At 43.1% G+C, this 26,446-nt stretch overlaps 2 protein-coding genes across 3 annotated transcripts in view; one reads left to right on the forward strand and one right to left on the reverse strand.

Moving 5' to 3' along the window:
* Positions 1 to 11,650, reverse strand: part of EIF2AK4 (eukaryotic translation initiation factor 2 alpha kinase 4) — a 38,626-nt gene extending 26,976 nt beyond the window's left edge. Inside the window, exons 1-12 of one of the 2 annotated variants that reach the window (XM_063398789.1) lie at positions 11,423 to 11,650; positions 9,701 to 9,816; positions 8,455 to 8,557; positions 5,693 to 5,866; positions 4,759 to 4,839; positions 4,169 to 4,317; positions 3,737 to 3,852; positions 2,913 to 3,070; positions 1,947 to 2,482; positions 1,463 to 1,572; positions 771 to 928; positions 16 to 428 (exon numbers count right to left, since the gene is read on the reverse strand). In XM_063398789.1, coding sequence (XP_063254859.1) covers positions 16 to 428; positions 771 to 928; positions 1,463 to 1,572; positions 1,947 to 2,482; positions 2,913 to 3,070; positions 3,737 to 3,852; positions 4,169 to 4,317; positions 4,759 to 4,839; positions 5,693 to 5,866; positions 8,455 to 8,557; positions 9,701 to 9,816; positions 11,423 to 11,563 — 2,255 coding nt within the window. In that variant the 5' untranslated portion in view covers positions 11,564 to 11,650. Of the gene's footprint in view, positions 1 to 15; positions 429 to 770; positions 929 to 1,462; positions 1,573 to 1,946; positions 2,483 to 2,912; positions 3,071 to 3,736; positions 3,926 to 4,168; positions 4,318 to 4,758; positions 4,840 to 5,692; positions 5,867 to 8,454; positions 8,558 to 9,700; positions 9,817 to 11,422 lie in introns of those variants that run through there. The other variant, XM_063398791.1, reaches the window with a different exon arrangement.
* Positions 11,651 to 19,592: 7,942 nt separating this feature from the next.
* Positions 19,593 to 26,446, forward strand: part of GPR176 (G protein-coupled receptor 176) — a 34,642-nt gene continuing 27,788 nt past the window's right edge. The window contains exon 1 of the mRNA XM_063398793.1: positions 19,593 to 20,717. Within this exon, the coding sequence (XP_063254863.1) occupies positions 20,489 to 20,717 (229 nt within the window). The 5' untranslated portion in view covers positions 19,593 to 20,488. The remainder of the gene's footprint in view (positions 20,718 to 26,446) is intronic.

Raw genomic sequence — 26,446 nt, forward strand, 5'->3', positions numbered from 1 at the left:
CTGAAGCCTACTTACAAAATTGAATGTGAGAACACGCCATCACCATCATCATCATCATCACTGGACTCCTGATCAGCTCCACTGAATTTGTTGCTGGAGGATCTTTCACATGAAGTACTCCACTCAACTGAACTTGTCAAACATGGAGGAGGAGCATTAGTTTCCACATCATGTGTCTCCTCAGTGGAAAGGATGAAGAGACCGCCTTTGGGGGGCGTTCTTCTCTCTCCGGTTGTTTCAGATGTTGACACGATGGGAACAGGACTTTCATGTTTTTCTATCCAAGCATTGTAATACCTCACAATATTCTCATGGTTCAAGCGGGAAAGTAATGTTACCTCCCCCTTAATCCTCCGAAACTGCTTGCTGGTAGGGTTTATGCGAATACGTTTCACAGCATAATAGCAACCATCAAGCTTATTTCTCACCTGCAAAATTCAAATTAATCTAAAGTGAAATGCTTACAAATGCCTTACCAAGCAGAGCCAGAACAACAACTTTATGAAACAGGAAGTCTTCCTTTCCCCTGGAAAATGACTACAATTCAAATGCAATGTCCCCCATACTGACAGGCTTCTCCCCAGTCTCCCAGCAACCTCCTGCAAGAAACTTTTCAGACTATTCAATTCCAGATAAAAACCTCAACACAGGCACAGCACACTAGTGGAAAGCAAATAAAGCCATGCAAACATCGAATATATTGTTCTGCTTCAGAAAAAACAAATATCCCCAAAAAGGTTTCCACAGAAGAAACAATTTTTATACCATACCTTGATGACTGCTCCAAAAGCTCCTTTACCAAGTAATTTTAGCTCTTCAAACTCATTGTAGTATCGTGAAAATTGTCTCTGTGTTTCTGTGAAGAATGAAGCGCTGGATATCCGACTGCTGGGTACAACTGTCTCCATGCAATCTATACCTGCTGAATCTGCAACGAGACAAAGTTACCATCACTGGCAAAATGGGGATAAGGCACTAGGGACTGTCAAATAAGGAGCAAGAAGGAGACAAACTAAAAAAACTTCAAGTGCAACTAAACCCTAAAATACAGAAGTGCTCTGCTGTGTAAAGTTCTAGTACAAGCATAAATCTTAATACAGTTTTTAACTACTAACATGCATTGTGCTGGACAAATGAATGGTTTTAACAAGAATGTAAGAAGTAAAGAAGTCTCATTGAACACCATTTTCCAAGGACAAAGTTAAGTCTACATTTACACCGTGCAGGAGGCAGATGAGTTTACAGCTTTCTTTAAAAGCATGAGCAGCTTGTACAGAAGAAGAAACAGTAGTCAGTCCAACCCAGCCAGTCTTGGACACAGAAGTTAAAGATCACACCACCTTTTAAGTTAGTTAATTTAACACACTTGTGCAGTCTGGTGAAGCTGTAGCACAGGTCAGTTTTTCTTAGTGCAGGCATGTAGAATACATTAGCAGAATACAGGAAGAACCAAGTTCCTTACCATCTAGATTTTCTTCAGCTACAGGTATTTTTATTCGTGGAATGTTTATAAAACTATGTTGTAGCAACTGCTGAGGAGTCCATCTTTCTTTATCTTCCAAGCAAACACACCTGTTACCAAACCACAGAGAAAACGATTTCACGTCTTCTAACATAAATGCCAGAAGAGTTTTTATCATATTTGAGAAATTATTACCTCCATGCTTCTGATTCCCATCTGAATGAAAGACAGATTAAACAGCTATCCACAGTGATATATATACAGTTGGTGGCAGAGCAGAGAAAAAGAGAGCACCAAAGCTGCTCTCCAAAATCCCAGATTAGCAGCCTAAGCCATGCGATCGACCTCTTCTATAAAAACTACAACCAGCCACACAGGAGGCCTTATCTATTCTTTAAAAAACTGTTAACATCTTAAAAAAAAAAAAAAAAAAGAAAAAAAAGAAAATCAAAGACAAAAAGATACAGGAATGTGACAAACATACTTTTCTAGAAAGTCTTGAAAGTCAGCAGGTAAATTGGTAGGAACAACAACTGGGAATTCCTTGGTTACTTGGCCCTGGCTGAGTGAAAGCAGAAGCAAGCCCAGACGCCATACGTCTCCTTTTTTTCCAGGTTTGTTGGGAAGACCATCCTCACTAAAACGAACCTTGGTTTGCTCAAAAACATCAGCTTTGCAGATGTCAGCTAAGCGCTTGGAAATGCTGTAGTCTGTGACCTTGATGTTCCCCTCAGCATCTACCAGGACACTGGAAGCACAAAGGACCTTGTGCACGACCGAATTATTGTGCAAGTAGTCAAGAGCTGACAGGATCTGGATCACATAATGGCGCAACTGCTCAACTGGAACTGGAGTCTCTTTGTGTAAGTACGTAGAAAGGCTGCAACCACTGATGTGCTCCACTAAAATATCCACCACAATTGAGTCGTCCCGCTCTTTGAGGTTCATACACTTGTAATGTATGATGTTTGGATGACTGAGCTTTGTCAGTGAGCTGAACTCTGTTTCTGCTCCCTGAAGCTGGTAGAGAAACACAATTTAACATGCATTTTGTTGTATCTTGGAACGCACTACTAATAAAATATGTAACACAAAATACTTACAAAATATATGACATCCTCATACTTTTCTAAAAATGAAATATTGTGCACTGGGGAAAGTACAACTTGGATTTTCTACAGGTAAGCTTGACTCCCTCTTTCTTCAGAATTTCAATATTTTATTCGTTTATTTATGCATACTTGCAAACACACTTTCTTACATTTGTATTATTGTAAAGGAACTCCTGAATAGCCCAATACACTCATCTTCTTTCATGCAGATACTCTAAAAGATCAGCATTTTCAAGTTTAATGCTACCCTCTCAAGTCTAATATAAACTAGAAGCCTAAAGAAAAGCACTGAACCTCACCTAATCTTTGTTAAGCCAAATGCAAAATACAAGCATTACCTGTTTCTTAGATTTCTCAATCTTTTCTATTTCATGAGTTGTAAGAAACCTTCCCATCTTTTTTTGCCAGTGGAGAACCCACTCATATATGAGAACAAAGTCCCCACTGTGAATTTCCAAGGCATTGTAGACAGATTTACCAAGCTGTTCATCCTTGCCTATACACAAAGAGAGAGAAGAGGAACATGGCTTCTTTTGTTTCCAAAGATTTAACAAAAGCTCCTGCAAACACTAAATAAATGCCAGTAAGCCTGTTTTCCAAAGTCAGAAACATAAACCTATTTACAACTAGACATGACATGTATCTATATGGTAAGTATAGAAAATATCAGGCTTGATGAGGATGAATGCTATATAACAGTACTCAACTAAAGCAACTGCCTATTGACAAAAAACTGCTGCACATTTTCAAGAATTTCAAGTTCTAATAAATGAACAACTTTCCTGCTTAGCAAATGTCAAGCTCTACACATCATAACGCAATTGTTCATCCTCAAACTGCAAAATAATAAAATTTTCCTTTCTCGAGAGACTTTCAGGTTGTTCATCCATCCACTGAGGAAGTGCTAAGCTGAAAACAAACAATGAAAACATTTGATGATCTGTTCATGTGGGCACTCCATGGAGGTCTTCCAGCTCAGAGTTTCCTGTCATCTCTTGCATTCATGTTTTTGCTAAACCTGCTGCTTTTATGCCATGGCTATCAGCAGCAATGGAAGGAGAGTAAGCATGCATTTCCAGCCCTGTGCTTATCAGTGATTTGACGTGTTACTGAAAGCAGCCCAAACCCCAGCACTTCAAGTTGCAATTATAATTCTGCTTACCTAAACATTTTCCTTTATGGACAGTAAGCTGTCCAGCACCACTTGTGCTGAAGTTCAGAACTTCATGGTTTCCAGGGGACTCTTCATTATTACTAACAGAAAGCTGACGTTCTCGTCTGCAATGTGAAGAGGACATTTTTCTCCAGCTCAGAAAGATAGTATATTTAAAGTCAGGAGTTGAACAATAACCTTAAAAATTGAAAAGTTCCCACATTATCCACAGCACGTGTTAAAATTGTAAAGTTCCCAAATTATCCACAGCTTAGCTAAACTATGACAAATGAACGCAGAGGAGAAGATGGCAAGGAAGAGACCAAAATAAACAGGTCAGCAACATGGCACACTATTCTCTTGCCTTCAAATTTCACTTTGTATTCTAATGTTTGCAACAAAATCAATCAATCAAAAAAATCCACATGCAAACTGACATACTTTGAACGTCCAGCTGAATTTGGTCGGTGTTTATTATTCACTCCATGTTCCAAACAGCTCCCATTTAAACGTGAAGCAACTCTGTGTCCTGCAGGATCTCTCCTGTGAGAATCTTCTTGATTTGTCAGAGCAGCTATTTCCAAACGTTCCTATAAATTAGGAAAGACACCAAGTAAGTACAGAAGCCACTCCTACCATCAAAATATGCAAGTACTTAGTTATTATTCTATGAAGTCATGCAGATCACAGAAGAAATATATTTTCATAATAAATTTATGCAAGAGGTCAAAGAAGAAGTGCTGAGATTTCAAAAAGTATATTTCAGCACTGTCCGTGGCAAGAATGTAAAGAAACTGGAAACACTAATATACCAGCTTTTTTCTATGTCTGTTTGAAAATCTCCACCCTGGTAGATGCTGGTATATTCCAGAAATAAACCCCTGAAATAATCAAGAACCCATCTGATTAGATCTACTAGAAGCCCTGAATAACAAAAGATGTCCAAGAAATTTCAAATTTTTACAAGTACTGTTACAGCACTGGGAGAAACTTACTGCAATGTCTTTTGCACACCTGCTTAGAAAGAATACCTGTTTGGCAATCTCTTTCTTTTTTCTTTCTTCCCTTTTCTCTTCCTCCCTTCTCTGAATCTCGTTAAGGATTTCACGTTGCTGAAATAAATTTCAGTTGTTAGAGATGCAACAGTATATGCAATGCAACTGCTAAAATCTTACCCTGATTTAAAAGTAAAAAAGCTATGATGCTGATTTTTCTGAAGTGTTGACAGAGAACTTAGAGGATGTCACAAGAATAAAAAAAAACCCCAGAAGTCAAATTAGCTCTCCTGAGGAAGTTAACAGCATCAATTGTATGATATAGGAGAATGGAACTGTACATTACTTTTACTGCCAGATCCAACAAAAGTTTTACACAGTAAAACAAAAAAAAAAAGACAGGGAGATAAATCCAAACGATCTTTTAAATATCAGAGTTATTCTATCGATATTCCCACAGAGTGGAGACTCCACACTACTAGCCCCTGCAAGACTTGGATGAATCCCCTCACTTCTAGTGAAGGATGTTTGTGGTCTGACACCTCTTTAGATCAAATTGCTCTTTAGATGTGCCTGTCATAGCAAATGTTCCAGTCACCCTAAAAGAGTGAAAGGAGGCATCATTACCTGTCTGCCTGGTTAACACTTCCAAGTTTAAGATGGAATGTACTTAATATGTACATTTGCTCACACTTTTGTATAAGGTTCTCTTGATAAGTGATTTTTATAGGATCAGAAATCAACATTTAGGTTTGTTTCAGGCATAAATATTTCCCTGGATTAAAACCACATCATTAAAATATTACAATTACAGCAGCAGATGGTTCATATAATACATAGTGACCAACTCATACTGGCAGGTCTAACAAGTTAATAATTCACTAAAACTCACCCTTATGCAGAGTGATTTTAAAATCATGATTATGTTATTTTAAGAATATGTGGTTATTCATACACCAATTTCTCTTACCTCCTGCTCCTCTCTTCTCTTAACTTCTTGTGCCCTACGCAATTCCTCCTGAGCCAACCTTTCCTGTTCTTTCTGATGATTTTTTAGCATTTCTTCATGAAAAGACTTGGAAGGTGGTTTATTATACTCACTGAGAAATGACTGTACATGGTCAGCAAGTTCAAATATCATCACCTGAAAGAAAATAAGTATGAATGACATGCAGAGTCAAATGACAGCCAAATGATAACCCACCCCAAAAAGCAACCCAGCAGAAATATGACTGTCAATTTTGTTATTTACAGGGAGAATTTATCAGAATCTGTCAAAACTATTTATTAATAAATTGCAACAGGAAAAATCCCTGACCACAGTAATGAAGATGGCAAAAAATACTGGAAGACAGACAACCTAAGCCATCTTATTTTTCTAACAGAAAAGTGAAATTGAAAAATAATTTTCTCTTCTTTTAGGCATCATCTTTCTACTCCCAAAGATATAAGCTAGAACAGAACAAATCCTTTGCACTTATCTGTTGCTGCACCTACTGCTATGAAATCGTTATTATTTCACTGCTAACTGCAGTGAATCCAAACCTTCCTCTGCAAAGCAGTCTTCCAGTTAGAACTGGGAAGTCACATAAAACATTCCATATCCATCTAACCACTACTACTAAATAAGAATTGCACTGAAAACTGCTCAGCTGAATCCTGCTACATGGTTTGCCATAGAATCAATTTTCAGTTTCTGTTTACTTGAACTGTGTATGTATTGATGATCTATTGACCTGTCAGGGCTTAAGCTTTCAGCAGTCTAGTAGCATCCCCTTATTAATTCAAGAGATCCACAGTGCTAAGAGACCACTTTAGATCTAAAATTAAAGAATAGTACAGGACAAAGGTGCAGTCAGCAGCACCACTGAGCAGGATTTATATGTGCAGGTGGGAGATCAGCCAATTTAAATTGTACCATCTGCCTCTAACAGGGTGTCATTTAGAAGATTCTCAAACACTGAATCCCCTGCTTGAAAGTAAGAATGAAGCCAGGAGGCAATTCAAAATAGAAAAAACACCATAATATGCATAAATCTGATATGTGCAACTAAAATATTTTTCCTAGGTTACTCTTCAGAAAGCAAGGCAATCATTGCATGTTACACATATGTATGTGTAAAAACCATCAAAAACCAAGAGAAAACTCAATAATTAAAAAACACCAACAGTTTGCTGTTCAGTTTGAACAGGTGACTGAGGTATTGTCAAACTTTCGATTTCACAAAATACAATTTCTCTCTGTCAAGGCAGAGGGAAAAGTTATCTCCCTTTTGCTGCAGATAAAGTAATTCAGGACAGCCTTGCATATGCCATTCATACAAAATGTGTGCCATACAGTAACTCACCACCACATCTACACATTGCTGGAGCAAGCATGACTCTCTCTTTGTAAAACCAACGTTAGGAAAATGTATGACATATTTATAGGTCCTTTCAATGAGATCAGAAATCAAACTGGGACTTAAAAAGCTTAAAAGCCCTCCAGGCTAATAATTCCTGTGGTCAATTGTGAGCAGACCAAGTATATATTGCATGGTTTTGAGGTTACTTAGAGAATTTAACCCTTGTACTTCCTATGAATTGTCCACAGCACTGTCACTAGAAAAAAAACCAAACAGCAAACAACAAACCCCACTCCCTAAATTCCAGAATATATTATTAAACTGCTAATCTCACAAGATATTGAAAAATTTGAGGAAATTCTTGGTTATGGAACAGAACATGTCTGGCTGAAACAGTTATTCTGAAAGTACCTGCAGAAAAATTGGCAATCAAAATACAAGTATGGTATTCAAATGGAAAAAAGGCTTGATGTGGCAGGAGTGAATAACAGACAGCTCTTGCTAAACCTGTAAAGTTGAGAGGCTTGGGGAACTGAAACCAAAATCTTACCCCACTTCAGGCTATGATCATGTCCACAGCTGTGTAATTCTCACTTTTAAACAGACAAATGGAGCTATTCAAATGTGTTCACTCGCAACATTTTCAAATAGTGATAAGAAACATGCCAAAACCCCTGCTTTCACCAGGAATTCTTTGTTTGCTTGTAATTCTTTGAATAATTTCAGTCCTCAACAACAACAGAAAGGTATTGTTAATACTAAACATACCTAGGAATGTATCAAATCCCTTAAAATAGATAAAAGGTCTAAGCTTCCCATGTTTCTCCATCGTTCTCTTTTTACCCAGTTCCAGAGAAACTCAAGTATCACCACTCCTTAACACTTGACATATTACTGAAACAAAAAAGGCACAGTGGCATGGAGTGACTGTGCTACAAGTGTTGAGCTGGTGTTTGAATGAAGATCTCCTGCCCTTCAGTTCAGCCCTAGGTGAACAAGGTCACATGGAAAAACTCCCCAGGTAACCACTGTTTGCTTAAACAGATATAGCCTCTTATGATATTCAAATTAAGCTGAAAAGTGAAGAAAGCTCTCAGTTTTACAGTTCTTTTCATACTGCCAAATAACTCAGAACCTTCAAACCTAATAATGCAAACCTTTAAACAGGAATAAAGCTTGCAGTATTTATACATGCACTGCATTTTAAGAGCATCCATAGACTGAACTTTCATTAATTAGAAACATTCCTGAGAAGGACACTCCCTCCTTCCTTAAAAGCAATGTGACTTACACTTCCAATGTGGATGTATTCCACTATATTATACCATACACCTTTAGAACTATTTAGATCCGGAGTATATTTCTCAAGGAAATGAAAAGCTCTTACCTCTCCACGGCGCTCTTTTGCCAGTTCAGCTAGTCTGGATTTTAATTCATTTATCTTCTCATTTGACAAGCCTTTTGAATTTTTTAGTTCTATTTCAGGAACTCTGAGGGACAACAACAGAACATAAGTCCTCACTAGAAAAATTGAGTGTAAAAAGCAACAGACTGTTGACAAAAACTGTGTGAGGGAAAAGGAATGGAGTTCATAGTCACCTGGCAATTAGTCAATGCTCAAATAAGCAGTATATAAATATTACATATACAAGATAAAGTCAGAAATACTGTATTATATTCCCTATCATCAAGTTTTTCAGTTGCGGATTACCTGTTGGTAACACTTAACACTAAAACTGCCAAAGAAACCCTGCAGACTCTAATAATTCAGCTCTTAACCACTAACTTACTGAACAAGCCATTTAAAACATTACTAACATAACATTTAGATATTTAAAATTTATTTATCACACTATACAGGTGAAACAAACTCCAAGAAACAAACACAATAAATAAATACCAGCTAGATTTTAAAAATATTTAAAATAAAGTAAACAAGCAAAATCTCTGTAGGTGTGTTATTTTAAACTAAAACAACAAAAAAATTAAGAGTAGCTGTTACATCCTTGTTATAGGGTAAAACTGATTTGTCATTTAGTGAGGAATAGCATTTCCCTTCTACAGCACTCATGCCACAGCACAAATGGATGGACTGAAGGGAGTTGTTTTGGGCTATCAGTGGTATAAGGACTGAAAAAAACAGGAGCAACACTTAATCCAGAAACCACTTGCCAACACAAAATGCAGGGGTGGGCTGCTCACCTGCAACTCCTTCTACACTCTCTGTGGAGAGCTCTTCAAAAAGCTAATCCAACAGAAAACAGAACAATAGATGGCTTTAAATATAAAGGAGATTGAGTCTGTCTCAGGTCAAAGAGTCAGGAGTTTGAAGAAGTTTGACAAGGGCACTAAGACGGTAGCAGGTACACCTGTGCTTATGTATCTCCAAGCTACAAACTGGGACTGCAGTTTTGCACAGACAAACTCATTCCTATTATCCCCCACTGCACAAAAGACTAAATCTATTTTGGGTGCCGAAGTTTAGAGTTGCATATTGCAAAACACCCCAGGCTTAATAAATACTGACATGCAGAAAGCAAGACTAGAGTGATGAATAAAACTACAAGTCTTTTCAACTTAACACCTTACTAGGGAAGGCAGAGAACAAAGGTTATATTTTAATGTTCACTTACGTATCAGGGTAAGTATGTGGACACTTGACCCACAGGTCAACTTTGGCATATACTTCATTAGCACCAGTCAATCCCTGAGGACGCAGAACTAAATTAATTTCAGGAGGTTGTCGTACCTAAAACACAAAACAAAACTTCTGATTGATAAGGGTTGTTTGGTTTTGTTTTAATGAAAACACATAACTCTCAATCTATATTATAGTAGAATACAGCTTAGACCATCCAAAACATGAAAAAAATACAATAATGTGTTGACATTGCACAATGGGAGTGAATTGGTCCACTAACTATCATGGTCTAGCCACTATATTTTTACAACTTCTTCAGATAAGTGTAGTTACAGTCATTAGAAAGATGATTCAAAAATGATGTACTATAATAAAACTTTTGTATCCTGCTTACTGTAAGATAGCAGTAGAAAAAATTTAAATAAACATAACACAGGTTATTTATATCACAAATTAATGCATTCATTATAAAAACAGCATTTTTCTTCGGTGTTTAGATTACTAACCCAGGCATTATTTTATTTTCCCATATGGCAACAGACCATAATGTCACATTGACATACACCTTACATAACCAAACAAATGGACACTATTTTTTCTGTAGTTGTATTTTGTGTTTTGCCATAAACCAGAATTTTAACAAGCATTGCCTTCCCCATGCCCACCCTGTTCAAATCACCTACTCAAAATCAGAACGAAGTAAAATATGCCCATTTAAGCAGTCACAACTTCTTCTTTTCAATTAGGTTTAAAAACAAACAACAAAAAACAACAACAAAACAACCCAGCCCTCAGTAACACAAAAAACAGGGTGGGAAGTAAGACTACATGGAATAACAAATATAGAAAGAGATGGTAACTATCCCCTTTGCTTTTCTAGCAAGGAGGAGAACATGTCAGGTGAAGAGGATGTCAGATATGACCTTCAATACGGAGGGAACACTTCTGGAAACCGAACAAATTACTAAGAGTGTTCTTACCAAACTTTGTAAGAAGAGAAAAAAAGTTGTTAGTTGCTGCAAAAAATTTAAGTTCAAGTCTCTGGCACTAAAGCAAGTAGAGGATATATAGTAGACATTCAAGACAAAAGAATGCAAACAGAAACAACAGTAGAAGTGAACTTGTGGAACAGAACAGAGTGACCATTATCTCCAGGTACAGGAAACCAGCATTATGGACACAGCTGGAATGAAAATTATCAATTTTATGCAGACAAAAAAGGCAAACGGAAGAGAGTATTAAGTACCAGACCTGAGTATTAACTACCTGTAATTAAAAAACCCCAAACCTATAAAAATGAAAGCAAAATTATTATCATGGAAATAGATGGACTGTGACAAAACCACAGCATATAATAACTAGGCAAATATCATCACGTATACAGACAAGATGAATTAATTGAGCAGGTATGTAATTAGTAAGTTAAGGAATGAATTAAGAGGCATTTTTTTTAAAGCCTCACAATTAATTAAAATGCAATTTACGAGCACAGCACTGATTATAGAGCGAGCGCCTCTATCTCGAGCATCAGTGGCAAAGGCGGCGGGTGGCAGGGCTGAGGGAAGGACAGGGACAAGCAGCGACGCGCCAGGCACGGCAGACAAGGGCCGGCCCCAGGCAGGCAGCGCCAGCCGCGTCCCCGCCGCCGGCCAGCCCCGCTCCGCACCGGCACCCGGCCTGGCCCGGCGCGCTGTACGCGGACCCCGCTCGCTACCTTCCAGGCCTGGCTCTGCCGCAGGTCCTGGAAGTCCTGTCCGTAAATGGACTCCAGCACCTGGAGCTCGTTCTCCTGCCGCAGCTGGTAGCTCTCCGGCGGCTCCGCCGGCAGCTGCCGCCCGCCGCTGGCCCGGGCCATGTCAGCGGCGGCGGCGGGGGCGCGCAGCGGCCATGGCGGGCCCGCGCTGCCGGCCTGGCACTGGAGCCCGGGCGCGGCCCGGCGCCGCCTCCGCCGCGGCGGGAGGAGGAGCCGGGGCCCGGTGGTTCGGCCGCAGGAACGTGTCGAGTTGGAAGGGAGGCATAAGGGTCGGCGAGTGCAACACCCCGCTCCTCACGGGACTCCCTAAAACTAAACAGTGTGACTGTGGACACTGTCCAGACTCTGGGAGGCTTGGTGCCATGGCCACTTCCCTGGGAACCTGTTCCAGTGACCAGCCACCCTCTGGGTGAGGAACCTTCTCTAATGTCCAGTCTGAACTCCCTCAAGACACGCCTCCAGGTATACCTTCATTACAGAGATACACTGCAAAGACAGCTGGATGCTCTATTGATTTTTTTTAAACTAACCTTGAGAAAGATTCACAAAAGGGAAAAAATAATTACGAATTTCAGAATAGATTTCCTGTGGAGCTGGGGCAGGATACAAGTTCCTGTGAAAACTGTAGAAAGGTTCCCACCAACAATTGCTGTAGTGAGTAACAGCAGGTGGAGGGCGAACAGTCTTTGTCTGGTTGAACTGCAAACAAAAAGTGAGGCCAGGTCCTTGAGGTGCTTAGGGGAACCTGCCAGAGAGAGGCAGCTGGGGTTGTCAGGGGAGCAGTGATAGCCAGAGAAGAAAATGTGCTTTCCTTTGGAAACTTCACAGGGTAATTACTGAAAATGACTGCCACAAGATGGAGCCTTTAAAGTTTTGGGATCTTGATAAAGAAACCCCAAGTAAATTCATACATACAAGCTTATCTATTGGCTGAGTATCCCCAGGCAAAGAAAAAGGCAACAGTAGTCTGCAGCTTGCTACTACCCACCCAGATACAGGAATGGAGTTTTTGTGACTTTGACTTTACTCCCTTGTTGCCATGAATTTTCCTGGTTTGCTAAGCGTTCATATTAAAGGAGAAACGTGCAGTTTCTCACGCTGGTGAATTGTAAACACAGGACCATGTTTTGTAAATATTGGCAATGTTATGAATACTTTCTCCAAGACAAGGGGAGGTTGAATGACAGCCTCCTGGACCAATGTGACAGGAGAGGTGGCGATACCCTTCTCCAATCCATGGTCACCTTGCCACAGATATATAATGGAAAAATAAACTAAGGGCAGGGTCTTCTGCCCTGCTGCTGTTGTTGCACCCAGATCTGTGTCCCCAGTCTGTGTTCCTGGTTGGGCCTCCACGGTGATAACTGGCGCCCACGTGGTCAAGTTGCAAGCTAGTGAGGAAAGAAAAAAGAAGAAAAAAAAAAATCTGCCTTCTACAGCTGCAAAAAGAAGAAACCCACGATGTTCTCAGAGGAACGATTGATGATGGAACTGCTCCACTCCTTTTTGTTGTCCTGTGATGCTGACTTAACCAGGAAACACGTGAGAGAACTATTTAGCTGGGGAAAGAAACTTGGAATTTTTTATAGTGCTGAAAAAGCACTCTCAATCGACCCATGGAAAACCCTGGGGGAAAAACTTTTTTTATCCGTTCTGAACGGAAATATGAGAGCTAGCGCTCTCCTAGGGATCTGGGGAACAGTCTTCCCACTTCTAAAAGAGGCTGGAGAGGACTTTGAAGTTGATTCTGGGCTTTCGACAGGAAGCAGCACTGGCTCCCCTGTGAGCTCCGTCGCTTCTGACGAGGATTGCTCTGATGCAGGGTTAGAGCCGATGCAGGAGACCCCCACCCCCATGTCGGGGGTTGGGCGCGCCCAGCGGGGTTTTTGGAAGGGCGGGGAAGCTTTTTTCGGTCCGCTCCCCGCGCGGTTTGCCGGGCGGGGAGCTGGGGTGCCGAGGGGGCGGAGCGCTCGGCCTCGGGTCCCACGCCGAGCGCGGGGGATCGCCCGCGCCGCCCCGGGCCGCCGTGCCGCGGCGACCCCCCCGCTGCCCGCCACCGCTGCGGGGTCCGCCCTGCAGCTGCCGCGCGGAGCCGCGCCGCCTCGGGCCCCCTGCGGGGAGCCGGGGGGGCCGCCGTGCGCGCCGCCCCCGGCGCTGCCGGCGCCGCCCCCTGCCGCCGCCTCCCCGGCCCGCCCCGCCCCGCCGCGACCTGTTCCGCGCAGGATTCGGCAGGCGAGAGCGGCGGGGACGGCCCCTCCCTGCCCCGTCCCCCCGCCGCGCCAAATGCTGTGCGCGGGGTCGCCGCCGCCGGCGGTCTGTGCGGTGCCCGCAGCGGAGCCGCTGCCGCCGCCCGCCGCGCCGCGCCCCGCCCCACGCGTCCGGTGCCGGTCCGGCGCCGCGGGGGGAGGGCTGGGCGCAACGCTGCCCGCTGCTGCGGGGCCACCCGCGCTGGACAGCCCCCCCGCGCCGCCGCGCGGCACCGCCGCATGCCCCCTCCGTTCAGAGGGGACGGGGCCGAGCGCTGGAGCCGCAGAGCTGCTGCCGGCTCTGGCCCCGGCCACCGACCCATCGGCTGGCCGGGCAGGAGCTGAAAGCTGTGGCCGATCGGCCACGCCTCCCTGCCCAGCGCGACAATCGCCCCCCCGCTCAGAGAGGAGTCTGAGCGAGTCACTGTCCCCCGCCCACCCCCCCTACGGGGCCGGGTCGGCTGTGGGAGATGATAACGGGGAAAAAGCGTTTTCTGATGTGCACGCTTTGGCTGTCGTGAAATCGGATGAGGCTTTTAGTCTGGCATCCCAGGTGAATCAGGCTGCTGACCTAACGGAGCTGCTGCCTGCAGATGCAGCTTTGCCCGAGCCAGTTCAGGGACCTGTGGTTTTGGGTCCACAGAATCATAGCCATGATGACCCATCATGGGCAGTCCCGCTTCCCTTATCAAGGGACGTGGCAGAAGATAATATAAGCTTCACTGAGGCAATTCAATGGATCAGTGCAGAATTTGAGAATCTGATCTTTCCTTATGTAATAAGAGGTCTTGCAACAATGATGCTTCAACCTCAACAGGTTTTTACCTTTGAAAGAAATTGGAAATTCCTAGCTGGACAAAGGGCTGTCGAAAATAGCCACCTGCCTCGAGATGATCGCTTGTTTGGGGTTGGAGCTGACCTACTTATGGGGAGGAGTCAATATGATTGCCCTGATGTGCAAGCTGGCTTTTCTTTCATTGTTTTAGATTCGTGCAGATACATAGGGATATCTGCATTGATAAAAACCAAGTTATCCTTCTCCCCAAAGGAAGACTTCTTAGACATAGCACAGAAGCCAGAGGAAGCTTTTAATGAATTTATATCGCGTCTGATGCATTTTTTAAAGACGAGAGTCGAGGATGTAACTTTGACAATGATAATTTTGGAGCAATTAGCAAGAAGCCATGCTAATTCTGCTTGCCAGAGGCTCCTGGAAACCATTCCAGAGACTTCTAATATCCTGGAGATGGTCCAGACCTGTGTAGTTCTAAACACCTGTGATTCTATGGTGATTACCCCAACGGCTGCTTCACAGCCGGCAGAAAAGAGGCAGAATGATGGACATGAGACACAGGCAGATATTCAGCCTAGTGGAGAACAGGAAAAGGAGGCACGGAAAGTGACTCCCTTGTTTTTCTGCGCACAAGGTGTGGGTCCAGACCATACTGCAGAAACATGTAAAGCAGTGGGTCATGCTGAGCCCACGCCAAGCCCGAAAACTCGGAGGCGAAGAAAAAGACGAAGACGTCAGGGGGACGAAACAGTTTCCCAAGCTCTAGAACAAGAGCAAAATTCTCTGGCTGGTGTACAGCCATCATCTCAAGTGTAGGAAGTGTTGATGTTGCCACATAGCTATGGTCAGTTTTCCTTGGACCTTGCAGTGGGTTTCTACGTCCACATCCTATGTTGCATGCATTCTTTGAAAAAAAAGTCAATTGCTCAATTTGTGTTTTCTAAGTTCTCTATCCTCAGGTTCTGCGATCCATGCTAAGAAGGTGGCCGCTGAAACACTCTGCTGAGCTGCCTCAGGTGCATTGGACTGATCCTGTTTGATCCTGAAACCTTGTGCACCCTGTGCCACCCTAGTGCCACCCATCAGAGAAGCCTCTTCGAGATCTGATTGACATGGACACGGACTGGCATCCTCTCTTTTCCTATATGGCCTCCATAGAGACTTTGGATCCTGTGGAGCTGCTGGACAAGGACAGACTGAAGCAGTGTGATGCTGAGAGCCAGCGGACTGTTAATCATGGACTCAGAGGAATTGTTTGCTTTGGTTCAGTTTTATGTATGGTAGCCATTGTGACCTCTGTGGGGAAAGGGCACGTTGTTTGGGGGTTGTGGTTTTGGGACAGAACTTTTGGGGTTCAGAATTTTGAATTGAGTGATTAATTTTTCTTGGAATGCTCCTGCCTTTTGCACCGTATATTCCCTTGTATCTTATAAAAATTTAAAAATATGAGGGTGTTGGTGGAATTATGTTAGACTATGCTCGAGATATTTTGAGCAGATTATTGCAAGGGGTTCAGGGTGAAACCCTGGGTAGCAAAGGCAGAATCAGACCAACATGTAGCCCTCACACCGTCACCTAAATGAAGGTCGGTGAACTTTATACAGGTTTTTTTTTCTTTCTTTTTTCCTGTCATAGAATTGTTCATTTTTCTTTTTTTGTTTTCTTTTTAATATACTTAAAAGGGTGAGATGTTGCCATGAATTTTCCTGGTTTGCTAAGCGTTCATATTAAAGGAGAAACGTGCAGTTTCTCACGCTGGTGAATTGTAAACACAGGACCATGTTTTGTAAATATTGGCAATGTTATGAATACTTTCTCCAAGACAAGGGGAGGTTGAATGACAGCCTCCTGGACCAATGTGACAGGAGAGGTGGCGATACCCTTCTCCAATCCATGGTCACCTTGCCACAGATATATAATGGAAAAATAAACTAAGGGCAGGGTCTTCTGCCCTGCTGCTGTTGTTGCACCCAGATCTGTGTCCCCAGTCTGTGTTCCTGGTTGGGCCTCCACGGTGATACTCCCTGAACTTTGAGTACAGATTTTTTGTTACAGGGAGACCACTCATTTACAGTAGTGATAGGTTTCTATAGCCCTCAGTTTGTACTTCTGAAATGGAAAGCTTGTTCCTTGCAAACTTTATCTTTCAGTTGCACATATATAACGTTGTTAGTATCAAACGAAAACAAAGTGTTAAATTGTATCACTGTTGTCTCTGTTCCTCCTCTGTTGGTCTCTGCTCCTCACCATTCCTAGAACGTGTCTTTAGTGGCAGGGTCTATCTCATCTGCTTTTTGGTGGGAAATGCATGACCAAAGCTGTTTAGTGTTTATCTAGCAACACCAGAGACATCCTCTTGCTCAGTCAGCTGTGACTGGGGCACTGTAACTGAGCACTGGAGTTTCCTCTGGTGCAGTTGGGTATGCTCATTACCAATTTGTATATAATAAATAAAAAGTTTCACTGTATTAAAGACTGGAAATAAAAGTGTCCAGGCCACAGATTCATCTTCTCTACAACACAAAGACACAGCAAGAATGGCCAATTAGAAGACTTTATGCAGTAAGTAATTAAGAAATGTCAGCAAAATTTCCTTTAACAGCAATTACGGGTTTATACTTCCCAAGCACACAGCCCACCACAGGGGAAATTTCTGCCCTGATACACTGTATAGCAGTGGGTGGGCCAGATAACAGTATGCCTTTTAAAGCTGCCCAACTTTCCCCTACTTTGTGACTTGGCAAAATTTTAACTGGTTAATATTAAATGCTCTTGACCAGATGTCTACCTCAAGCTATTTTTCCCCTAATTACTTTTATAATGATTGTTTCCAAGAAGGAAGCCAGAGTAAAATAGCATAATCATAGAAACATTCTGAGAAATTATTTTTAAAAGTCTTGTACTCCAGCAGGAGTGCGAAAATTTGATGAGGAGGAAGAGACAACCTTTTTTCAGTGCTGTGGCTTTGCCTGCTAACCTTGTGAAAACCTACATGAACTAAACTAAATTACATTACTACAGGGAGTATTCACATGCTCAGCACAGATTTACTGGAATATAGTGAACATCCACCTGCCCCAAACATGTGCCAGACTGCATCTGGACAGAAGCTTCCCTTCCAAAATTGAAGACAAAATTTAAAACTCTGTCCCACAACATTAAAATTTAATTCTAGCAAATAAAATTTCATTGAGTTGTGAGAATGTGCTTTCACTTTCCCATGTGCATGGTGAGGGGAAGTCCAAGTTCCTATGTGAAGTGCAGAAGGGAGGGAAAAGGTTCTGAGTGTTAAGAGTAAGAAATTTGGCAGAAAATAAAACCTCTTGCATTCCAGCTGGTCTCCAGAGATCAGAGGGGCTGCGAGCAACTGGGCTTATTCTGATTATAACCAAATTGGCATTACATGTCTGGTTGTGTTCAGTGGGAACTTCCATGAGCACAGATACACAAATAATGTGATTTATTGAAGCAACAGAAAAACAAAGTCAGAATAAATGCACTAGCTGTGATAGAGCTCTAATGATAACATTGTGTTGATGGGTAGTAATAATAATAGCAGGTAGATGCTTACCAAGACAGCAACTCCTCCAACTTGGAAGGAGGGAGAAGAGGATAGCCTGAGAACTGTCTCTAAGGACTGTTAGGGTCTTTCCTCTAACAGGTCTACCCTCCTTACATACAGCACAATCTCATTCCCCTCCTTCTATGTTACCTACAGCATGGTCTAAGGAGAGAGTTGAGTGATACATTTATGTGGTAGCATATACTTCATTAAGCTTATTAGCATATGCAGGTGTGAGCATTTTAATATTCAAATTACTTTTAATCAGGCAGACGTGTCTTTCTTTACCATGGTGTCCTTCAAAGTTTCAGTTGTACACCTTACTTCTGTTCTGTTCCATTCCTGTGTCAAACCCAGACCATCCTGTGTCCATAGAACCTCTTTCTTTAGCCAACTCAATCTTTCTTGACTATGCAGATCTATGCAAAGACAATGCAGAGGGCACACAGTGTAGGCTGTAGATAGTAAGCATTAGCTCTTGCCTGGCTCCTTGGTCATCATTCCATACCAATGGAACAACTGAAGAAAGTGACGGCTGTGTGAAGAAAAGCACCTTGCAGGTGGCTGGAAGGTGAAGGCACCAAGGTCAGACTCTGGTGACAGACATTAGCCAAAAGAGTGCTGAAGATCAAAAGGAGTAAGAAGTTCAGTGTCTCAGGAAAGGAAAGGTGAGGGGAAAACATGGTGAAAGCTGCTGATTATTGCCTGTGAAAGTGGGGAAAAATGGGACTGCGTGGACAAAGTGAATGAGTTATGGGTGAGAAAAAAAGGTCAGAAGATGAGTGAATCTGAGGCCACAGTCAGAGTGAGTCAGAGACATGAATTACTAGAAAAGAGGCCGGAGCAATGAACTCCCACAGAAATGAGAGGAGGCTGCAAATGGCTGAGCCCAAACACACGGAGGTACAAGTAGAGGCTTGGCCAACAGGCTCCAGGACCTGTGGTGGTATGGGACAATGGCAGTCCCCTATCCCTGTGGTCAGCAAATGTCTTAGAACCCGCAGCACAGCACCTAGCTCTGTCCTGGATCACCGAAGCTCACATCGCAGGAGACTGGGGGAATGTCCCTGGAGCACATCTCATGGGCATGGGGTCCCTGAGGAAGCCTTGCTGTGCTGGGGCTGAGCACATGGATAGCTCTTATTCCCGGGGCACTTCCACACTGGCGGCCAATGGCTGAAAAATCCTTTTGGGCTTAATTTTTAACTAAGACCCCCCCAACGTCTCCAAACTAACAGCAAATGTGTACCCACTATATGGATGTACACCGTCTGTACAATCAACGCCCGAACTTATTACATCCACTGAAGAACTTTTCTGGAAAATTATATTTATAAAAATATCTATTTTAACAAGTAACATGGGTATCTAGAACCCGGCACCGTCTTTTGAAAGTCTGCCATCAGAATTAGGGACCTGTTTCAAAACACCGGTTTGAAGCGCGCCCGCCCGCTCCCTCAGCCCCCGAGCGAAATGGCGGCGCCGCGGCCGCGTTACGTGATGGCGGCTCCCGCCCGCGGGAGCGCGGCGGGGCGGCGGCCCCGGCCCCGGCCCGGCCTGGGATCGCCGCGGAGTTCGGCGGTGCGGGGCAGCAGCGGCTCGGCGCCCGCGCCGGGATGTGAGAGCACGAAAGGAGCCGCGCTCAGTGCGGGGCGCGCAGGGATCGTGCGGAGCCGCCTCGGCTCGCTCGAGCGCCCCCCGCCTTGCGATTCAAACCCCGGTTCATTTTCCCCGAGAAATAGCGGGAGCGCAGGGGCAGCCTCTGAGCAGTCAGTGGCCTCTCTGGACGCTGTGTGAGGGTCTTGGCGAGTCCAGCGCCGCGCAGAGCCGGGAGGGAGACGGGAGGGAGCCGTGTCTCACCACGGGCGGAGCGGGCAGGAGCAGAGGAGAGAGCGGGAGCAGATGTGCCACGGGGAAAGGCGTGCTTTCCCTCTCTCAGGGCTGTGAGCACAGCCAGAGGCAACGCTGAGAGTGGAGTCGGGGGACAGAGTTCACGGCTCCCCACTTTTGCAGGCCGGTTTTGCTGTGCAGTGAGCCCGTGGCCGTGCGAGCGTATGCGCGGCGGGAAGATGAGCCGCGGTGCGGGGTGCGATTCGGGGGACCGTGATTCCTTCCCTCCCGCTTATTGCGGTAAAACGCGCTGAGGAGACGTGTGGCGGTGTGAGGCAAAAACGATGGGACAGCTGATCGGAAGGAGAAGCTTGGCTTGTTTTTTGCTTTTGTTTACCGGCTGTCATGACTTACAAGGTGGAAACGCGAACAGCCAGCTCTGCTTCTCGGGACACAGGAATGTGATGAAAATGCCTCCGAGAGGCAGAGACCGGGCTTTATCCTCAAAAGCGGCTTTTTGCCTGTGGGCTCCATTCATTCACTAAAGGCAAGGGCTGGACAACCTGTGTGGCAGGAAGGAAGGCGGCAACTTCGCCATGGGGTACGACAGAAGCTGGGTGTTGATGAATGAAAGCGACCATGCCCCGTCGCAGGCGGTCAGCAGGGCCCTGGGGATGGGGAACGCCTCGGCCGGGCAGATGGTGTGGCAGGGCGGGAATGCCAGCGAGGCGGGCGCCGCGGACGGCGAGGAGCACGGCGAGGAGCAGAGCTACCGGCACTTCACCACCACCGTGCAGGTTGTCATCTTCGTGGGCTCCTTGCTGGGTGAGCGAGAGTTCCAGGAGTTCCTTTTTTAATTTATTTTTTATTTTTTCTTTAATCCTTGCCGTCAGGGACTGCAGACCAAAAGGTAAATGGCATCACTGGCTGCCTTCTTGACTCTTCACGGCATTCTGGTTCTCAGGTGTATGATTTCAAGTTCCTTGTAGGTTTTGATGTGTAAAAGCTGTTGCTATAAAATGTATTCCTCACGGATGAGAACTTGTACTTTAGATGTATGTATTACTTAGTAAGCTTTTCCACCAGAATTTAAACGTGGAAAATTTAAATGGGTTGATGACATGCTTATTTTCAGCTGCAGTGGGATCTGTGCTCTTTAACATAAAAAAGGATGTGAAATGTTTTAAACAAGTTTTGTTGAATTTCTGTTTCACTCTGCAGTGATTTGGTATTTGTGTCCCGCAGATTTTAAATAAATCCTTTAGAAGTACTTTATACTGTAAAAATGTATAACCATGTGCAATCTTGCCTACTTATTACTGTTCAGTAGGAATCATAGATTAGATATGTGGTAGTAAGGTATTGCTATATAATTTTACAAATCTGTGTACATTTGCTTTCTTAATGGTTATACCAAATTGTTTTGTCAAGAATATATGTGCATTTCTTAGCAAAAAAAACCCCAACAACCAAAACAAACAAAAAAACCCAAGGCAAAATAAGCTTTATGGGGAGTCAAATTAGTACTTTTGTGTTTGGGAGATAAGTAAGCTGGATTTCAGAAGAATGTCACTACTATCTCAATCATTCAGGGCTTTACACACAGGCCTTGACTAAGAAAATATGCAGCTTTCTTAAGGGTTTTCAGCATGAATTTGCTGGTGGTCATTGGCTCATTTTATCAAGAATTTGTTCTGGATTTTCCTGATCTTGAGTGATGCTAAAGTCCATTTTTGTGGTCATGGTAATAAATTCTAATATCTGTCTCCTTTTGGTAATATTTAATATCACTTAAATAATTTCTAAGAAGAAGGTAAGCATAGCCATGGAACAGTGTTTAGTGTCAGTCAACAATGCACTTTCTGGTTATTACTGTAAATCACAGAGTCTTTTGGCATCAGTTATTCCTCTGTGCAGTGGGGAAAATTCTCACGTTTCTTGCTTTTTTTCTATTTAGCCAGTAGCATGGGGAAAGGATACTATTAACATCATAGGTACTCTCTTTTTTTCTGTATGTTGGATAGTAGTATCTGGCGCAAAACAATAGCCACCAAACAGTGTCCTAGAATTACAAGACTAAGTGAGAAAAGTCAGAATTTTAATTCTTTGTTATTTGGGTTTTGAACCTTACAGAGAATAAGCTTGAATCATATGTCCACATTTAGTTTCATGAGCATAGATCCTCCAAATTTATTTGAAGAAGAAAACTGACATTATCATGTAATCATTCCTTCAGCAGCTAGGAGTTTTTAAAAACCAACCACCAACCAACCAAAAAATACCATAGGTACGAAATTTGCAAGACTAATGTAAGTTGTGGTTTGCTACTCCTGCAACTGGTTTTCAAGAGGTGGACTGAGAAAACATTTCAACTTGTCATAAGGGGTTTATTTGCTGATTGGATGGCTGGGAGGCTAATGAAACTTTCAAATCAATAACTTTTCCAGGCCTATCAAAGAGCTAAATGGGGGAGGAAATAATATTTTTTTTTAATCATGAAAATGCACTAGTCCGATGACAAATGTTAGCAGTGGGCCTTGTGCATTTACAGTGATGGAAATCAATTTTAACTATTTTTTTGAAATGTCCTTTGCTTCTAGTCTCCCTGTGTCCCTGAAATGCTGATTTAAAACATTTATGGTAGGCACTATCTGTCATAACAGCTGAAAACTTTGGAGTCTTAAAAAATGTCTTTCCCTATCAAGCCAATGAATGTACAACTATTTCTTCTTTACTGAATGGAAAGAAAGCCACATCTCCAGAAGGTCTCAGGGCTTTGGTGCCTGTGTGCTCAACTCATATGTCCCAGAAGTTTTGCATGGACATGTCCATGATACTGGACAGTATCTGTGCATCAGCAAGGGATAACAACTGGATATTCACCTCACACTTAATGCTTGCACAAACGCTGGTAATTAAGTTATCATTTATTCTCTGCCATGGTCCTTAGAGCGTGACTGGCATCCAGCTCTTTTCTCCATCAGGTGAGCCCGTCAGTTAAGCTGCAGAATAGCAGTTCTTTGTCCTAGTGGGGCCCAGGTTCCTCTGTGCAGAGGGGCAGCCCTTCAGTAGGTGGTAAGTCCTGCTCCCTAAAGCCTGAGAAGAGGGGCACGCCCCTCAGGGGTAGGATGTGTGAGTTTGAATCCTTTCTGGTTTGGGTGGATGTGCAACTGGTGCATTTCACATCATCAGTGCGCCCAAGGTACTTTGCCATTGATAAAATAACATTACCCTTTTAAAGGAAGAAATTATTTTTAGTTTCAGCCTGAAATGGAACAAACCTATATGACTCAGTCTTGATAATGATAACAGGGGTCTGACATTAGTAGGAGTCTACAGCATGGAGAGGTCCAGGTCCTGCAAGACGGAAGAATCACAGTTGGTGTTGTGAATTTAGGTACCTGCTGCACAGAATAATGTTGGCAGCTGTTAGAAAGATGCATGTTATGGTTTTATTTTCTCCCATTTAAGACCTCTTTTTGAGACCTGTGGAAAGACTTGGAACACTAGGATAAATTCTTGTGTTAGTTCTCACTATAATATGACAAAACAGTGCTGAGTGTTTCATTATACCTGCTGAAGGCAAGGAAGAGTCAAACTTTTTTTTTTTTGTTAAGCTTGCGATGACATAGGGCTTGTTTTCCAAGTGAGTAAATTTTAATAGCTTTCTTTTTATCGAAGAAGATTCTTGAGATCAGTTTTGCAGTGAATATAGGAGTACAGCTATACTAATCTGCAAGGTGTATTTTCTTCTTGCCATTAGAAGGAAACAGTCTGTAGAGATAACTACTACTTCAGCTCTGAAAGAAGAGTGTATTACTTCTGAGTTTTGGTGGGGAGAGGTCACCCGACGTGGCTGCAGCTGCTTTCAGTTGAGTGGGAGCAGTGGGATGAGATCTCGGAAATGAAGAGGGTCTCCAAAGAGATCTTGGAACCAGTATGTACAGTGAGCTTAGTTTGAAAGGGAGATAAAAATGATGGGTGAAATGCAGTGGATAACAGCACCTTCTCAGGAGAAGGGTAAGGAAGACCAGAAATATCAGTTGTGAGGCAGATGAGGATGTGGGCTCTCTGACTCTGAACATGGGCTTTCCCACAGTTCCCTTACTTGCATATGAGTCACAGCAGTTAAATGGAGGGGCTTATGAGTGGTGCTTTTACTGACAGGTGTAACTTAATGCTCATGTCTTGTCAGGTTTAGGTAAGGTTATATCCCATTGTAGAATTGTAGGATAGAATCACAGAAGCATTTAGATTGGAAGGGACCTTAAAGATCATCTTGTTCCAACACCCCTGCCATGGGCAGGGGCACCTTTCATTAGACCAGGCTTCTCAATGCCCCATCCAGCCTGGCCTTGAACACTTCCAGAGACAGGGCATCCACAACTTCCCTGGGCAGCTGTTCCAGTGTCTTACCACCCTCACAGTTTATTCTTCCATTTATCTAACTTAAATTTCCCCTTTTTAGGTTTCATCGTTTCTGTTCTTTTTATATTTCCAAGGTCTGAGAATCAGCATTTGTTCCTGAGGCTATTTGAGTATGCTCACAATTTTCATGTTAGATAAAACTGAATTTCTTCTTTAAAAAACTAATTATTGTCAGTTGTTTAGGAAAATCCACATGCACAAAATTGATGCAAATTATAATCAGAAGGATATGTCCTCAGTGTTAATGTCTACTCCCCACATTGAATATGCATCTTCCTTTATATGCATTTTTTACTAACTATATCCCACATAATCCCAAATCCAGAAAATTTTCCCAGACCTTTTAGATCAGTGCCTTATTTGAGGTTTGGGGAGCTAGGCTCTATATTACTTGCTCTTTTGTCTTCCTATATCTGTCCTGTACAGAAGGAAATTTAACTGGAAAGGCTGAGGATGCTCTGCTGAAGTTTCAGCTCTATTTCAGTGGTTTTAGCACTTTTTGGAAAGCCATGGGTTAAACTGGTTACTTCCCGGTTTCTAGCCACTCTTTGAAGGAAAAAATTACATGCTTTGAAGGGGTATCCAAAATCACAGTGCTAAGTGAACCCCTGCTGCCTTCCCAATGTCCTGCAGGACATGCTTGCTCCTTTTCATGAGGATTTTCCAGTCTCTCTCTGCCCCTGAAGCTGATCTTTTTCTCCTTGTCTTGGTATCTGTGCAGAGAGATGTGAAAAATGGTATTGTTGCAACAACTAATTTTAAAAGGGATAGGTCCCTTATGGGGTACAAACCTGAAGTAAGACAGCCGAGGGAAAATGTTTGTAAAGGCAAAGGTATGTTAGCATAAGGAATAAATAGCTATCTTTGAACGGCTACCAGTAAAGCTTGCCATAGGCATCTTCTGTAAAGAACAGAGCAGGAAATCTTGCAGTAAAAAAATACTGCAGATATATAATTCAAGGCTAGACTGAAAGAATTTTTAAATAATGAGTGTCATGTCTGCAAGAGCTCCAGCCAAAATTTGTAGCCGCGCCTACAAAAAGGGTATAGCCATTTAAGAGTAAGAAATGAAAAGGTTTGGGGATGGGAATGCTGATGTTTTGTTTCACTGGTATCACACTTACAAGAAGTGTCTTAGATGAAATCTTCTAAACCAGGCACTTTGCATAGATTACTTTAGTTGCTGATTAGCTGAAATAAAGTTTGGCAAAGCAAAAGGTGACTGAAAATCAAGTCTAAAAAGAAGCATCAGGCAAATGATGATATGAGTGGTGGTACCATATAATAATAACTGCATAGTAGTAACAGATTGCAGTATCATAACATTGCAGTAGTAATTTTCCCCTGTGGTTTTGTATGGGTAGTTCTAAGCCTCAGGAATCACAGAGCGTGCAGCAGTTAAGCTCACTTCAGGATGCACCTTGGTAAAGTCTGCCTGGAATAGATGTTACGCTTTTGTTTTTTATGTGTGTTCAGTGGAACCACTAAGCAGTTCTCTTTGGAAGAAAAATTGAGTTTGAGGAAAGGATGAAGAAGAGGGGCTGTGAGAGTGCTGGGGCCCTTGTTGCCATGGAGACCTCTCTTCTCCCCGAGCTTCAGCAGAGGCACCTTCTCTGGCTTTGGCTGAGGGGCCCTTCAGACACCACTGCTGCTGCCTTTTAAAAGAGAGGCTTTGGGAAAACAGCCCTTTATCTAGCCTGGAAGTGTGCGATGCAGTGATTTATACCTGAAATGCATGTGTCTGATACTGTGGGGATAGGATACTGTGTGATGTAGAGTTCCTCAGACATGTGTTGGGAGGGTTAACCAATGTATCTAAAGATCATGTGTGTCAAGGATGTTAAACTGATCCCCATTTATCCTAGAATCACAGAATATCCTGAGTTGGAAGGGACCCACAAGGATCGAGTCTTCATCATCTACACATGACAGCCCCAAGAATTACACCTTGTACCCAAGAATATTGTGCAAATGCTTCTTGAACTCTGCTGCTGTGTCCACTTCCCTGGGGAGCCTGTTCCAGTGCCCAACCACCTTCTGAATGAAGAACCTTTTCCTGATATCCAACCTACAACTTCCCAGACACAGCTTCAGGCCATTCCCTCAGATCCTGTCACTGGTGATCA

Source organism: Prinia subflava, chromosome 5 (genome assembly GCF_021018805.1).
Source record: "Prinia subflava isolate CZ2003 ecotype Zambia chromosome 5, Cam_Psub_1.2, whole genome shotgun sequence".
Taxonomy (NCBI): domain Eukaryota; kingdom Metazoa; phylum Chordata; class Aves; order Passeriformes; family Cisticolidae; genus Prinia; species Prinia subflava.